Source organism: Odontesthes bonariensis, chromosome 14 (assembly GCF_027942865.1).
Source record: "Odontesthes bonariensis isolate fOdoBon6 chromosome 14, fOdoBon6.hap1, whole genome shotgun sequence".
Taxonomy (NCBI): Eukaryota; Metazoa; Chordata; class Actinopteri; order Atheriniformes; family Atherinopsidae; genus Odontesthes; species Odontesthes bonariensis.
This window is the reverse complement of record NC_134519.1, coordinates 26,576,248-26,593,865: the sequence shown is the minus strand read 5'-3', so window position 1 is coordinate 26,593,865 and position 17,618 is coordinate 26,576,248. Positions and strand designations below refer to the sequence as shown.

At 41.8% G+C, this 17,618-nt stretch overlaps 1 protein-coding gene across 7 annotated transcripts in view; it reads right to left on the bottom strand.

Annotated features, from left to right (window-relative positions):
* Positions 1-12,960, bottom strand: part of rnf220a (ring finger protein 220a) — a 151,667-nt gene extending 138,707 nt beyond the window's left edge. For 2 of the 7 annotated variants that reach the window (XM_075483788.1, XM_075483793.1), the window contains exon 1: positions 12,085-12,947. In XM_075483788.1, coding sequence (XP_075339903.1) covers positions 12,085-12,739 — 655 coding nt within the window. In that variant the 5' untranslated portion in view covers positions 12,740-12,947. Of the gene's footprint in view, positions 1-12,084 lie in introns of all 7 variants that reach the window. The other 5 variants (XM_075483789.1, XM_075483790.1, XM_075483787.1 and 2 more) reach the window with 5 other exon arrangements.
* Positions 12,961-17,618: the final 4,658 nt, after the last annotated feature.

Sequence of the window (17,618 nt, the reverse complement as noted above, 5' to 3'; positions counted from 1 at the left end):
ACACTTTATTCCTTGGATTTTAAGCATATGACAAATGTTTGTTCACAAAACTGCCTTTGTTAAATCTAGAAACAAGACTCCTACAATCTTAATTTAAGAAATCTTGCCAAGTCAAATTATCTTGCTGCATGGACAGATTTTTTCACTTGTTTTGAGTACCTTTTCCCTTAGTTTTAGTGTTTTTTATCTTGTTTGAAGACCCCTATTTTTTGCAGTGCAGAATCGTTGTTTGTTTGGATGTCAACTCTGATTATCATTCTCCAGGCTGCACGAGTGGTTTGTGTGTGTGTGTGTGTGTGTGTGTGTGTGTGGGGGGGGGGGGGGGGGGGGGGGGGTGTTCTGACATGACACGAAACACCACAGGGTTAACTAGATAATAGTCTATACACAATCCTGATAATTCACAGATGACACCTGATGGAAGTAATTATAAATCTGATCAAAGCGCCAAAGGTCGTGTTGATTTGAAAATGACAGAGAAGAGGGAAAGATTCATATAATGTTCGCTAAACCACACTCTGAACATGTAGGGGAGGTGTCGCCCCTCCTTGTTGGCTCAGTATTACATTCTACAGTATGTAGCTGTGTCGCTAAATCTCCCTCCATCTACACACAATCAAATCTGACGTGGGGCTTCAAGCAGAAGAAGGAATGCGTGCGTGCGTCTGATAAATCTTGCGTGGGTGTGTACGTGTGTCTCCGTCCTGTGTGGTTAACATACTAGAGCAGCAATTAGTAATCACTCATGGAGCTAATGACATCAATCAATGAGCTTTTAAAACCAGCCATTTGATAATTACAACCATCAATGGTAACCCATGAATTCATTATAGTACAATCTTTAGCCATACGATTTCTCCTTGCATCCTGCTAGTATGTGTGTCTGTCTCTATGATTTTACATAATTTAACGACTTTTACCGTGTACAAAGGCTCCAGAGTGCAACTCATTTTTATTGCTCTTCTAACTAACATTTAGTCGGTGTAGTGTAACTTGTAGACTGTACTGTAGCTAATGCAAATCAATTACTACCAAATCAGGACGCAGGAAACCATCGACACATGATTAAATACACTATATGTTGGCCAAAAGAAGCCGCGTAAGCAATGTGTTTCAAGATAATTAAAATATATAAGCAACATGACAATATGGTGGTTTAAGAGGGAAACAAAGATAAGGCAAAAACAACAAAGTGTGTGGATGGAAAAAGGGAGAGCTAGATTTAATCCTGTTCATAGATGAATTACTAAGAGAGACTGTTTGTCAATGTGAAAATAGAAATTAAGAACTGAAAAAAAAGAAAAGTGGAGGGTTATTTTTCACTTCTTGGTTTACTTCCCAATTTACTGAACCAGGGACTGCATCCCTTTGATCTACAGCTGTCACTAACTGAGATTTTTTTTTTATTTTGATCATTAAACCTATATTTATACTGGTAATCTCACTCAAACATGGGGTTTCATTCTCAAGACAAACCTGATTCAAACAAACAATACATAAAACTAGTGATAATCAGACATACTTATACAGTACAAGTACAAGAGCCAAGTAAAAACAGAATGAAGAAGTAAAAACAGGAACAAATTTCCAAGGACGCTTTTCTCACTATCCTTAAAATAGGTTTAAAATCCCTCTGTGGGATCAAACTGAACAACTTCAGACGTGCAGTTTTCCAGTCTATACATAAACATATGTGTATATAAATATATAATATATTTATGATCATATGTATAAGTAATCTTACCTAAAGTAACTCGTAGCCAGTCAAAATATATTTAGTTTTTAGTAAAGCTGTAGTGAACATATATGTCAGATCATCTACATTTAAGTAGCATATAGGATGATATATGTCCCCAAATGAGTCAATCATTACCAGAAAACTGTCTGAATTGCATCAAATACCTGATTGTTTCTGTAACCTTGACCTTAAATTCAGTTTCACTCAGTGAAAATGAAGTGTCCAGCTGACAACTCCAGGATCTGAATATGAGCTAACCTGCACATCATATAGGGCGCACGAGCGTGTGTGCATGCCTTGTAATATCTGTGGGTTTGTGTATGCTCAGTGGTGTGTGTGCATGTGGCGCGGATGCACAATTACCAGGCAGGCGCGAATCGATAGGTGCCTGCTGACAGATGGATTAGCACGGTAAACAGATGATACACACACCGCTAAATTATTCATCTGCTGAACAGTGGGCTGGGTTTCCACACACACCCGGGGTAGGGGGAGAAGAAGAGAGAGGGGGGAGAGATAATGTGGAGATGGGAGAGGGATGTGAATAAGGAGGATGAAGATGAAGGGCAGCGTGTGTGTTTTAACACAACTCCACCAAAAAATTTCTGTCTCTTTACTTGAATATTCACTGTGAGTGTGTGACCTGCGACACCTGGACTGCAGTGAATGTGCCTAAGCTCCACTTAGCGACTCCAACACAACACACCCGTGGACACACAGGCTCCCTCTAATGCCTTCTAGATATGCAGACGCACCGCGGGGTCAATGTGAAGTGTCTTGCGAGGTGTTTGAGACACCAAACCCACATGTGTGCAAACATCGACACACTCATCCTCGCTATATCCGCGTCTTTCACTGAAGTGCAGGCAAATCCGTGACCACTGACTGTTTATGCCTTTAACAAAGTCTGCGGCACAGCAAATACTGTGGATAAACCCGATCATGCTGCAGGACAGATATGCACCATTATGTCTGCAGCCGAGGCATCTTTATCGCAGATAGGCAGGGAATTTTTCATCATTTAAACCAATATTCCCAGACGGCTTTTTTTAGTTGGAGCACTTTAGGAAGCTGCATGAAGTTACCACTAAATATAATATGAAACGTGGGTAAAAGTAGTACACATTGTGAGGGAATAATGCTGATAAAACGGGAGTTTTAAAATAGAACAAGTGCGTTTTATGTAACCCTTAAGTCTGGAGATAGCAGAGTGCACTCCCAATATTGAATAGTATAGATTCTGGTGGATGCAAATCATATGTGGATGCACACACACACATCGACACACACTCCAGTATGCATATAAAACACCCATTATTGATTTATTTCACCTTTTCAAGGGACTTGGGAGGCTTTCTTTTCCGTTTTTTTTTTTTTTTTTTGCAGCAACAGCAGATGCTAAGCTGCGCCCCTCTGGGTGGGCTGCAACTTTTAGAACCGAGAAGGTGACAACAACATGTAAGCTGCCTATCAGACCGGAGCTTTTCAACTTGATGATCGAAAAAAGGAAATTATGCTTTTGCTATTACTTTTTGAAAGATCTTTTCACCTTCCGAAAATCTATCAGCACGGAGGAAGTGTATCATCGCTCACACAGAAGCAGGAAAAAATAAAAAAAATAAAGGTTTGTGTTCATGTGCCAAAAAACTAGTCGGTTCAGCTTTGGGAGGCGACAGCGTGTTCGGTAGAGCTGGTGATCTCAAACCCACAACACCCACTCCTCACGTAAACACACAAACCGTTCGTTCGCATCATGGCCACCATCAGCAGGATCCAATCAGATTTGATGAATAATTCAATATTAAAGAGGCTGTGACCAAGACAGAAAGGAAAGGTGGGGAGGGGAGGGGGGGCACCCCTCTGCCAAGTAAGTGGGCCTTTTGGAAACGGGCCTGCTATTTGTGTGTGTGAAAGTGAGAGAAGTGGGGTGGGGTGGGGGGGCTGTCACAGTAGACTGCATCCACAAACTGGCTGCAGATTAGATTACTGAGGAGAGGAAAAGGAGAGGAGAAAGGGGGGGTTAGGATGGGGGATGAGAAGGAATATGAAAGATAAAGAATAAGAGGAGGGCCTGATGAAGAATCTTTTACCACATCTGCATTGGGAGGTGTCTGTCTGAATTGCCCATCTCTGCTTCTAAAAGGAGGCACTTGGAGAGAGAATCCAAATTCAACTGTGTAGCATTTTTGCACTGCAAGTTAAGCCATGAATTATTACGGTGGCTCTTTCTTGGCTTCACTGAGGAGAATACACCTGTTATAGTTGTTTTCCTTCAAAGCTCATTGATCTCTTTCACCAAACTCTGGCCCCGAAAGCACGTTCGCATTTTTATGCTAAAAATTCAATGAGCTCCGGGCTGTTAAAGTAATGCTGCATCTTTTCAGAAAAGTTCAGCCAAGTAGCAAAATGTGAAAGACAGCATGCTGTCGCGGTAAGTTCAGGGCTGAGGCACGCCTCGACCTTGTGAGAGCCTGTGTGTGTATGTGTACACATATTAAAAGCTAAATGTGTGTTGTGTTGCCAGGTGTGCTGCAGTTGTATGAGGCTCAGTGGAGTTTTAACACAGGGTTTTTATTGGCCGAAGCTGACATCACCGGGGGAACAAAGTGGAATTCCGGAACCTGGGATGTTATGAGCCAAAGTGAGTATGTGTGTGTGTGTGTGTGTGTGCAGGAAAAAAACCTTTCATTTCAAACCAACCTGTCTTAAGAATTCCCCTCAAAGTGACACCCTGTTCTACCTGATTTCAGCATGTTTCTACAAAATTCCCCAAATGAAATGAAAGGGCTCTCGGCTGGAGAATATTTTGCCGGGCGCTGCAGGGGGAATCCTCGCAGCTCATCCGATCTCCTTCATGTGCCTTACACAATTTCCAGTGGGTCATTTGTGCAACCTCTTCCTCTGCACACACACACACACACACACGCAAACACACCAGCGATCTGTGTCCAAATGGTGTGGCTGGGCTAACAAAAGGCTCAACAGGAAGCGACTAATCCTTGATCTGTGCGGCGTCGCAAGAATGACCGCAAGACTCACACCAAGTGACACACACATACACAGACTGCTTGCTTCCAGTTACCACCCAGTGAGAGAGAAAGGGGCAAATGCTCAAAGAAATAATCCATTCCATAATTTCAGATTAAAACACAATATTACAGTTCTTTTTTTTTTTTTTTACTCAGCTCAATAAACGCCTGAATGTTGTCGCTGTCCAGCATGTGAACAGTATGGATCAGATGCACGGAGGCTAGAACTGACATAGAAATCGCACACTCCTCTCCCTGGTGGAGCTGCCAGAAGGGCAGAAGGGCACACACTTGGGGGTAAACAAAGCCACCACAAGTAGGACAGCTTCCAATATCCCTGCAGCCAATGTGTGCGAGCGTGTGTGCGCGCCACTGTGTGTGTGGCACACGGTGGAGACTGACAGGGAGGCAACATGAGAGGGACAAGCCTTTTAACATCTGGCTAAGCACTGACAGGAAGACACACACACACACTGGGGAGCAGGCAGGCGAGTCCCAGTCCTAATTATTAGAACACTCTTACTTAACTTAACCCTGCCACTAGACCGTGACAGGCAGAGATGGATGGGGGGAGAGGGGGGCAAATTTTTGTGAGGACAAGGAGAGGGATGAGCGTTTCTGTCTCCTTGACTGGTTTTTAACTCTGTGTGTGCCACAGAAAAGCGAGAGAAGGATAGAGAGGACTGATGATGATGGTGCCGCCCAATAACCATGGCCAAAGGCTTTCTCGAGTACAATGTCATCGCAATATCAACTAAAAACTTGAAAATAGATAGTCTTTGTCATTTAAAATGTCTTTCTTTTGAATTACACCTACAAACCAGAGCGAATGAACGTTTGAAATCGTAAAAAGAACACAACCCGCATTCAAAAATATTCTGATTTGGTCATCTGTGATCAAATCATAATATCATCATTTCTTCTTTTTTAATATCACAATTACCTTCATTGACAACGACGGATTTTTTTAAAAAGATTGCGAAAGAAGGACATTAATGGTAAAGGATAACGTAAGGAACATTTCTTTGACTGACATGGGGTGTGTGGGAAGCTTTGCAGAAATCCCACAGCTAAAGATGGACACTAAAAAAAAAGAAACCTCAACATAATTTGTTAGTCATCCATCAACATCAGTATCTCTACCACCCATCTCCCATTTGTGAGAACTCTATCTCTTTTCTTTTCCACAGTTTATTTTTCTTCACTGTGACTTTTTTTTTTTAGCAGCAGCACAGTTTGTGCGACTCGGCCCCAGAAAGAAACAACACGCGTGACATTTGCTCTGCTTAAGAGCAGAAGAAAGGAGAAGAGGAGGATGAAAAGAAGGCCTCTCGCTGTGTGTTTTAACAGCTGTGTGTGATGCACTTGGTTGAAAGTTCAAAATGTTTTATGTCACTGGGAACAGCAAAAAGAAATTGGACCTGATTTAAAATGTCACATTTTGAGCCCTAATTTCTTGACTTTTGCTTAAAAATCAAGCTTGCGTAAGAGATATTAGCAATGAAAGAATGCTACCATTAACTACCTACCTACGGTGTGGCTTCTTAGGAATTCCTCTGCTTTTAGTTGAGACAGGCAGATGGGATCTGCATTTCAGCTCAACATCTCACCATCCACCCGCTATCCCCCCGTCCTTCCTTCCAACAACCCTTTTTTTCCTCCTTTGGCTTTTATCTTTTATCTCATCCTCTCCTTCCCTCACTCTGTGCTCTGAGAATTTGTGTTTTCTTTCTTTTCCTGCCAACACATCTCTGTTCTGTCTCTCGATTGCACATTTGCGTTCTCCGTTACATTCCTTTTCCTTATTTATTTTTTTATTTGGCGACTGTTTGTGTAAAATCAGCCCAGACCCAGAAGACAGCGTGTAACGTTTGTCCACGTATTCCAAAAAAGTAACTGAAATCGCCAGATCGTACTGATTGTTTTACAGCAGTGCTCACATGATGTTATACCAACCAGAAATCATGTATTTATTCATATTTAGAAAAACCCTTTGTTTTTTCATGTTTCACCCTAATGATTTATCAGATTATCATGACCTAACCCTTTTGTTTAAACACATTTTAAAACCTGAGGGTTTTATAAACATTTGAAACTAAACCCTTTTATTTCTCCACTTCTGTAGTAACTAGAAACAAGAAATAAAAATCTTTTGAGGAGATAAACCTTCAGCTTTTTATGTTAAATTTATGACTTTGTCTCATGTTTTTCAAAAATCATTAAAAACTGAGATAATTTGTCACAAACAAATGTGTTTTTTTGTCCTTTTCAACCCTGAAAAGGACAAAAAAACACATGTTATAGTAGGTCATAAGCCTAACAATGTACTTTTTATGCCTAACCCTAACCATGACCGACAGCAATGTAGAAAACTCAACCCGATCAGGTCGAGTGTAAATTCTGCAGCCGTGTAAATGTGAAGAGGTGGGAGAACGTATACAAATAAACCACAGCTGCCACACTCGTATTGGGAGATGCACACGCATACAAAAGAACACGGAAGGCGGAAGTGAGAAAAGACTGAAAAAAAGAAGGAGGGGATGTAGGAGAGCAAAGAGACTGGAAAGAGTCAGGAGAAAACAAAGACAATGGAACGTGCTGATAGCGGGGAACAAACACACACAGACCTTCACATTGACATGTAATCCAACTGCATCAAATCCCCTCAGCAAACAAACAAGTGCAGTGCAATGCCGGATTGTTTCATTTGTCAACACTCCCATTAATTCCAATCATATATCATCCCATAGTTCCATTCTCTCCTTCACTCATGTTTAATGCTCACAGAAACCCTCCTTTGCTTTGAATTCTTCTGTTGTTATGCTAAAACCTCATAATGTGAATATAGTGAGTGGTAATGGCTTTTACAATAATATGACATGCACAGTCCTCTTAAGGCATGATGGGGCCTTTATGTGCAGGTTTAGCGGCTGACAGGTTAGCGGGTTTAGTTAACAGCCGACGTGCCTGCTGGGGCAGTGGGGGGATTTAGGAAGGCTTAGCTTTGAGAAGGCCATAGTTGCCTGGAGTGGCAGCGAACTCAACAGAATTTCATGCAAGAAGGTGAAAACTGCCAGGGTTTTAAGCTGTTTAATGGCATTTTTTAGGTGTGAAGAAAGTCAAGGTCCTCTTTCCACCTATAAACTTGTATTGATAGGATTGCAATGGGATGACTGTAATTAGTACAATATTCTTTTTTTTAAATTTCTATTTCACCACCAAATAGGTTTTTCTTGATTACATAGGTGGAATGAAGTCGAAGAACAGGTGCTAAAGCCCTGATATATTCCAAAATAGGCATGTAGACAAACAGCTGACACACAGGCCATTTTTTACCACATGGCATGAGCCACATATTTGTAACATAAAGAATACGACTGCAACAACTGCACAATAAGCAACACCGTGTGTTTCCAATCAGTTTGGAGCTAAACTAAATGAGCCCACTTTACTCTACCTCAAACGCTTTTTTAGGAAAGTGGTTGAAACTTCAACATTTGCGGCAAGATGTTATTCGCTTCGCAGCCATCTGTTGAGGAAGCAGCAGCAGAGTCAGTGACTCAAAAAATCAAACAAACTGACAAAGAAGACTGGGGACTGCTCTGTAGCCTATGAGACTGATTTTGTAAAGAAGAATGCTGCACAATATGCTCAATATAATGGACAACACTTCAGTCACAGACTTCTTCAGTTCCACTGCAATAAGGAGCAGTGCAAAAGATTGTTCCTGCCCACAGCAATAGCTTTTTTCCCAATAACTTCATAATTTGGTTATAACTGTTTGATCGTACATCTTCATTTTTATCAAAAATAATCAATAATATTCAACAATACATTTACACCTTCAGGATGATCAAAGTATTCAATTCTATTCCATTCTTACAGCTGTAAGGTTGCATGTGTTTAATTTTGCTAGGGAGAGAGATACCAGTATTTTACTGGCAACATAAATTCAATCCATAGATTGTAAATAATATCAGCACAGATAAGGTAGAGATTTAATGACACAAGGATTCAAAGTTCCCTGATTTCCACCATGTCACTGTGACACCACCATGTCACTGAGCTAAGCCATGTGGTTTATCAAACATTTAAGTTTTCTGTAGACTTCAGACACGTTTAAAAATGTGCATATGAAACTTGTGTTTTAACTAATGATGTACTGACCTTAATACGTTTTTATGAATTTAATTTAACTCAGTAACAATTCACTTTCACAGTCTGTGATGACTCTGTATGATCCCAAGCATAATAAAGCTCCTTCCTGTGAGAGTCAGAAATAGGCTATTGTGTGAAGCAGTCCGAAAGCTGCTAGTTAGCTAATGTGTGTGTGTGTGTGTGTGTAGCAGCAAGCGCACTGTTCTCATGGGACTGTACCAAAGAGTTGTTTGTTCTTTACACCTCCCCTGGATAGCCAAACCCAGTGAAGGAGAACCCATAATTCTTTGCTGTAAGCAGTGCCTCTGCACATCCAATTGCATTAGAAGCCTACTGTGGAGGTGGAGGCTACTTGTGCCAAGATTTAACCTGATTAGATGCAGATTAAACTGTTCCAAAAGACAGCACTGACACCTTTTACCCATCTTCTTTTCGGTTTCTGGACTTAGTTTTCCAGTGCATATGAATCTGTGGTAAGGATACATAGCAGCAAGATTCTCAGCCTTCAATGGCCACACTTCGTTTGAGCAAGGCACTATACCTGTATCTGTGTCTCAGTGTTGCTGGAGACATTACATGTCAAGACAGGCATAAAACAAAATACATTTAAGTTAAATGTGCAGGATAAGCAATCTAAGATGGTGTAGCAGAGGTGCATTTTCCTCTTTTCATTCTCTTAGTACATGTCTCATTTTACCTTATTTACATTAATGCTTTTGATATCTTTCTCCTCCTTCAACCCCCTCCTCTGCCAACCAGTGGGTGTCATTTTCCCTATTTCCTCCACTACATTCCCTTCCTTCATCCCTCTCCTTCTCACCCTCTGCCTCTCTCCTACAATGGTTTTTTTTATCGGATCAGTCTCAGGTCGTCGCCTCTGTCTCTCATGTCTTCCATCAAGGAGGTATCATTCAAACACACACACATAAACTGAAAGAAGCCAGAAAATGAAATGGAGGAAGAGTGACATGGACAGAAAAGCAGGTACAGTTTATTCTAAATTTATCAGAAAATATCAAGAACCAATAACTCAATTAGTCAAAACAATTGTACACAATATTCATGCATCTCTGTCTGCTTGTCTCCTAATTAGTCACTGAGATCCGATGCAGCTTGTTGACATGTGTAGGACATGTCGGTAGTCATGCTAAAAAGCTGTTTGTGTGTCTGTTAGAGTGTTTTGTGTATTTGTGCTTTGAGCTTTTACAACCCCTCTCCCACCCTCCTTTTATTACGCACACACACAAACAGGGCCTGCCAAGCTTTTGGGTATGTGGGTAAATCTTTTGGCAACGGGGCTGCCAGCGCAGAGCTATGATGAATGCTGATGGCAAAGAGCATGGCCGGTCTCTGAACCAGTCACTCACACACTCACACTCATACGCACGCTCACACACTAATCAGATTCCCAGTCCATGCGGGCCAAATGGCATCCTTCCACTGGTGAATGCTAATGTGACCGGTGGAGCTTGTGGGCTTGTGAAACAAGGATAGTGAGAGCCAGGAGAAATGATGACAAGCGAACATAGATGGGTTTGTTTATGAGTGCGTTTGATGCTAGTGTGTGAACATTTGCATTCTTTTAGAAAGTGCAGCAAGTACACTTTGTTTTGAGCTGAAATCTAGAATCAGATTTGGCTGTATGCATCTTGCTGTGTTTTATCAGTTTCCCAAAGAAGTTTGGACACTTTTCAAAATGTGGAATTGTGCAAAACCTGTAGAAAACTATTCTAACAATTTGTACATTGAACTGTAATTTTTAACTAGTAATGTGGCGAGTTGTGATGTGCACTGTTTCCTTATATGTACAAGGGCATATGGGGGTCTGATTCATGTATGACCTTGAAGACACTACACCAGTAATCTATATGACAGTGTGGTGTGACTGCTGAGTAAATGTATTGTTGTGCAAGCACAATTTGCAATCCAGTATTTTTCAAAAACATGTCAATGGAAAACCCTACGTTATTATCAAGCATTACCAAGGTGGTGTTCCACCAGGAGCCTGAAGAACAGCTCCAATGCTTCTTTCTTTAGGACTCTTATACACCAAATCAAGGTAAAGTACCAGTGACGAAGGGTTGCTGTGCTGGGTACCCCGCATCCACCAGCCAGGGAACTCAACACAGTGTTTTTTAATCAATACTGTGCTGGGTCCACCAGGGTCGGAACAAAAAGACAGCACTTGAACACACCATAAAAACCACACCCAAGTAACAGCTTAGATGTATCATCTACGGACGCACAAGAGGACATAACTCTCCAACATAGAAGGAGGCAGAAGACTATTTAACAACAAAGGAAACCAGAAGGCGACATGGGATGCCAAAAGAGTGTATAAATAAATAAACAACGAGGTGAAAAAAGTAGTGCTTGCTTATTAGACCACTGCGATTTGTTTACTATAAAAGTTTGTGAGAATATCAAGGAGATGGCTAACGGGAATTTTGCAGTGGGAGTAGTTTTGGCAACGCTCAGCCTGTTGGTTATGGAGAACATTAGACAGAGGTAACGACTGTATACCGAAAAACCACTAAGTGAGTTCAATTGTGGCCTCTCCGGCTATGCTGAACAGCTAATCAAAGTGTTCTTCCTCTCTGACAGACCCACTTTCACTGGGGATTTGACATGCTGAATCGGCTTGAAAAAAAAAAAAAAATTAACATGGTCTGACAGTACAGACAGTGTTTACTTGCTGAGAAGAGAAAGAAATTCGCTGACAACCCAAATGTTCCCAATGGACAATTGTAAGATTGGTACATAAGGACTGCAGATTTTCGAAATCTCTAAATTCCAGAGGAATAAACACAGGGATAAACGATACAGCTCTGAGGAGTAAAGCCTTCATTGTGTAATTTCATAAATGTGACAGAGAGCACTGCTTTATACATTGCTCCAAAATGCCCCATCGTCTTTAGTGTTTGAGATCTGATAACTATAGCATAGACTATAGCATAAAATTAAGATCATGTCATACACATTAAGTCATTGAATTTCCCCCTCTGGGTAATGAATAAAGTATTTTTCTATTCCTCTATTCTATTCTATAGCAAATACTGTTGTGTTTCCTTACTGTTTGTAAATCTTTTGAATGCAAATTTCAATGTATTTGCAGTTTCTTTGAGTGCAATGACAGATCAGATATGAACAGCTACTCACAGCGCTCAATGCGGTCCTCGGGGCTGGAGGAAGTTTCTCGATCAGATAGGAGGCCTGACACAGCAAAGATCTTTTTTCCGCTGTCCTCAACTGCTTTCAAGGCGCTGCTGGGCGAGCCCCCAGGAGGGATCTGAGAGCCACCAAAGTCATACTCTTTCCCCTCAGCATCAGAGTACCGCAGGTGGGGGGAAGCGTCTGCATCCAGGCAGCCCTTGAGGCGCTTGGCTGGGGTGAAAGCAGACTGATACCCGCCTGGCACCCCATCCCGATCATCTGGAGGCGAGGCGAAAGGCCTGAAGGCGCCAACGCCGCTGTGATTCAGCATGCTGATGGGCGAACAGTCCAGATTAGGTGGGGCAAACTGATGATGGAGGTGGAGCAGGGATGGTGGAAAGTCCCTGTTGGGAAATCCAGGAGGGACTGCACCTTGGCGGTGGTACATTGACGCAAAAGTGTAAGAACCATTGTTAAATGGCAAATGGACATCTTTTTCTACAGAAACTGGGACACCAAACGGACGTGGCTGCTGGCAGGGAATTGAAGCATCGCGGGAAGCTTCTGCAGTTGACGCCAAGACCATGAGGGCTGGGGAGGCCAGTGGATTAGGCAGATAGGAGGAGCTCTCCATCTTGAAGGCTGCCCGGTGGAGGTCCATGTCTGGATAGATGAAAGTGATTTTAAGAATTTAAAAAGAGGAGGAGATGTTTCCTCCTCAGTGAAATAGGGGACAATACCCAACGCCCTTGGAATGGGTCTGAGGAGGCGCAGAAAAATGGTTTGTGATTGAAAAAGATTCAATTTCCCTTTGCAAGAAGGGAGAGTATATTTAAAAGAAAAAAAAGTCAGCCAACTAAAGTTCAGGTTAGCTTGAATTGAGTTAGTTTCTCTTGAGTGGAGCTAAAATTAAATGTTAATGTTAATTAAATGTGTCGCAAGTCAAATTCACATGGGCATAGTTCAGTTCAAATCATTCCACGCCAGGAAAGTGCCACTGGGTATCTTCAGTTGTTCAGTCCAACTTTGTACCAGTTTAGTCCTGATAATAAATACTATAAATGTTCTTGATGTAGTTTATCCTCCTGGATAATATGGTTAAAACCTTCCCACGCTTGTGACTGCTGGGTGTGTTGCTGAAGCCGAATGGTCCAGAGAGGGTGGACATCTGTAGCTGTTTCCTTGTCTTCAGGTGGTCACCAAACTAAGGGCATACAAAGCAAAAGCATTAGACTCAGGTTGTTTAGTGTTCAGAGGTAATTCTTTATCCCTCATGTTGAATAAGATTTAGAAAAAAACAACTTAAAACCTTTCAGTCAGCAGTTTAAATAAATTGTGGCTAAGACATAAGGAGAATAGAAAATTACATGCAATGTAGTAAACTTGTCGCCCCCTAAAGCATTTCTTAATGATAGGTACTTTCAAGAGGCATCAAGCATTTTAAACAAAGATCAATACTTTTCCTTCTGTCTGTAAGTAGTGGGAAGGAGTGGAGCTGAGTGGAATGTTCTTGAATTAAGAAGCTGTTGGAAGCCAAGACTTGAAGTCAAAGCCTTTGGGACAGAGTGTTCTTAGGCACAGACTGTTGTTAAAGCCACAAATTCAGACCCTCTTGGGAAAAAGTGTCCTCAACTTGACACTGTTGATCAAATCCTGTAAATCCCTGCCCTTTGACAAAAAGCCAAGAACTATTTCAAACTTCAAGCTTCTCTCGCTTTCCCTTCCTCTTTGAAAAAAACTTCTCAAAACTCTTTCCACATCACATCTTTCCATTCCGATCTTTACAGACCTCTACATCTCATCTCTTCATATGCCCCTGTCTTGTCCTCCATTCTCCTTATCTGTTCATCTCATACTCCTCTTCCTCTTCCCTCCATCCCCATCACCTCCTCTCATCTCCCCAGCGCTATCAATTCTCCTTCATTTCTCCATCTCAGATCTTGGTCTAAGCCGCTTATTCCTACCATCTCCCAGGATATTATTGGACCAGAACCACTTGTCTTAAGATAAGGACACACACACATATCCACACATCACCCACACCCACAGATCAGATAAGATCCTGTGTGGCTCAATGTTGAGCTCAACAGCCGACTCAGTGGGGCGAACACACTCCACACTCTTGCAGGCAATGCTACCCAATCTCTCCATCTAACCATTTTTAATTCCCCAATTTTTACTATCTTTGCCCCTTTTCTTTTCATATCTTTCCTGTCAATCTCTTCTCCTCTCATCCCAACATATCTCCCTCCCTTCCCCACCTCTGCCTCCTCTTTCTCCCCAGGGTGATTCAGATGGGTGATATCATATCAGGCCTCTCCATCTGCCATCCACGAGTCAGAGGAAATCTGACTGAGTGAATAAATTAGCCGTACTTGACCTGACGACCCCCCCCTCCCTCCCTCCTCCCAGCATGCAAGGGAAGAGACTAGAATCTTCCCTCTTGGGGATTAGATTGTTGCAGGGTTTGGTGGGTCGGAGGATCGCAGAGAAGCAGCCGATGAAATGCAAAAAATAACATTTCAGAGATTCTTATCCCCAAAGGGCAATTTGAAGGTGATGTTAAGTTTTAAAGAAGGTAGAGATGCGTTTGTCATACACATGTGAAAGTGGGGTTTTGTGGCAGATAAGGAAAGATTAGCTTAAATGCAAATAAGTCACCATGACTGCTTTTACCTGATTTACTGAAGTCTGATAAAATGATATGCAATTCAATTATGCATCATATGCAACATTTTCGCTGTGTGAAAAAGCAATATCCTTAGCTGTATTCTGAAAGCCACCCCAGTCAAAATCCCAGCCAAGTTCAACTAAAAAAGGTCAAACATAAAGTCATGTGCATAAACATGCATAAACAGACAATAAATAAAAAACTCACACGGTATCAAGTCGCGGCCTGGCCTGCTCTAGACGAGCTTCAAAGCTGCGCTGACTACCAGCCAACATCAAAGGAGAAACTCCCTGGGAAATAAAGGGGAAAATCTTTTATAGCTATCAGCTGTCCACAACACTCATTCAAATCAATTTCCAAACCTGATCTAGGCTTTGGCACGCTCCTCTACATCCCACATGAAGACGCGCACCCACACATTGAACAACAACTGCCCAGAGGAAGCCGAGAGGAGAGGGCCCAGAGACAGAGGGAGAGAGCTGGGATGATGTGAGATGTTTTACATTACCGCAAATGTACAGTGGACTAGTGTGGAGTGTTGAGAACAGCTTACGATAACACATCGCTGGTCTGGACTGACGCCAAAGAGTCACATTACACACCTCTCCTGTGAGTCCATCACCTCTTTCCACCCACTTTTCCCTTTCTATCGCATCAATCCTGGAAATAACACCTTTAAAATATAGCCATAATGAAACTAATGTCTTCATCACTTTTTCTACACTCCCTTTCTCGGCTGGTATCATCTTCCTGTTCCTGCTGTATATCAGATCATTTGTTCTGTTGTATAACCTCTAAAAAAGGAGGGTGTCTGAGGTGTTGATAGCAAGGTAATACACTGATAAGCACTGGGATATTCCAATTTTATTATCATTATCCAACAAGCTGAGGGGGGGGGGGGGCAAGTGAAGGGCCGCCAACATGAAGCAGCCAATCCAATAAGAGGACAGTGGATAGTTCCTCAAAGGCCGCAATACAAGAGGAGAGAAGAGAGAAAATCAAACTAAAGGAGCAGTGAGCAAGATTAGGAGAGGAAACAGGAACAACGAAGGTAAGGACACAAAGGAGCAGAAAAGACAAGGAGCAGTAACAAGACAGGAGGAGATGAGACAAAATGAAATGAGAGGTGATAAGAAAATGATTCAAGTTGAAAAGTGAGAAAAAAGTGTAGAAGCAAGAAGGGAAAGAGAGGGGTGTGATATCAGAGCAAAGGGTACACATCTCATCTCCCGGGGTGACTGACACAAGCTGGCAGCCTTCTGGCCTGGTGGTTCTATGTGCATGTGCACATACACACTCCCACAAACATAAAGACATGCATGTGTGTTTTGAGGCTCAAAGAAAAACTGACACCAGAAACCACACAATCTGTCTCTTTTAAATTTTGTCCTGTTTTTTTTTTAAAAGATAAAAAGACATCCTTATGTGTAACTCAAAGTGCAACCAGCCACAGGTGTAATATTCCACTAATAGAAGTGTCAAAAAGCTGCTATAGACAGTCATGCTATATATTTTTTCCAACTTTATCTCTAAAACAACAATCATAATTCCAGATGACACACACCTATGCAAACCATCAACATACAAGTGCAATTACATCTAATGCAAACACACATAATGTCAGTCGGTGCCACTTACAATCCCATTTGCCACTGAGCAATACCATCCACACATTGTTTGACATCAGGCATATGCATTTTATAATAGAAAATGTCACAAGGGAACATTTACCACGCTGTCATAATTTGATTACAGTGTGCAAGAATGATACAGCTGTCAGCGCGATATTAAATACAAACAGCAAGGAGGGCTTTTCACGTCCAATCTGCACTTTAAGTGACAATGTTGGAGCAGTCGGTGAAATTGCGGTGTCAACAACAATGTGCTTAAACATCATTCTGAGGGGGAATTTCACTCAGAAAATAGGAGTCCCTGGGAGGGGGGGCAGCAGGAGCACTCACAGATGTAAAATAATTGATACCACGGTCACAAATAATGTCGTTCCTCAGAATAATCATAGAATGTTATTTGATTGTTGAACAACTCATAAGAAAAATATCAGGAGGTGGAGACTTTTTTCATGAAGGCGTTATGGATACAAATATTGTTTGCGGGGCCAACAATAATAAGAATAATCTGTTTTCCGAAAAGGTTCCCATGGAGGACAGAGTAAAATGTTTCATCATGTTTTTTCCAGCTGTTACGGCACATTTCCTCTTAGATCGAGAGGTGGAGGAAAGAAATATAAGCTCGAATATGAGCGTCAGAATCAGAAAAGCGGGAAAGTTAATGGGATCCAAACAGCTACACCGGCAACACGTCAAAGAGCACCTTTCTTCTCCAAGCTATCATTTTTGTTGACTATAGTTGGAATAAATATTTTTTTCTTGCACGGCCGCTTTAAGTGTGCAGCTGACGCTTTTTGCTGTTCCAACATGGAGCTGAAACTTGTCACAGTGAGTTTTCCACAGCAGAGTTTTGGAGAGGAACGAAGAGGAAACCAATTTTAGTTATATAAATGTCTTGTCGACTGTGACTTGTGTGCATGTATCGATGTGTGTGTGTGTGTCTGCTGGAACTGCTGAATACCAAAGCGACTGATTTTTATTTTATTTCTTTCGTGGAGACAGAAAGAAAAGCAGTCTGTCTAAATGTGTGCGAGCGCACTTCCTGGTTTGTGGGTTTATTTAGAGATTGTTGACAAGCGTGAAAGCGCCACTCTTACATTTTATCACAAGACGGGCCAAGGCGTGTCAGTCCTTGCATCAGCCGGGCGAACCCACGCAGACACACTCACACAACCAGTTCAGAGTTACTCAAATGTGAATATGACCTTAAAGTATATTTCAAATTAATTCTCCGAATATAC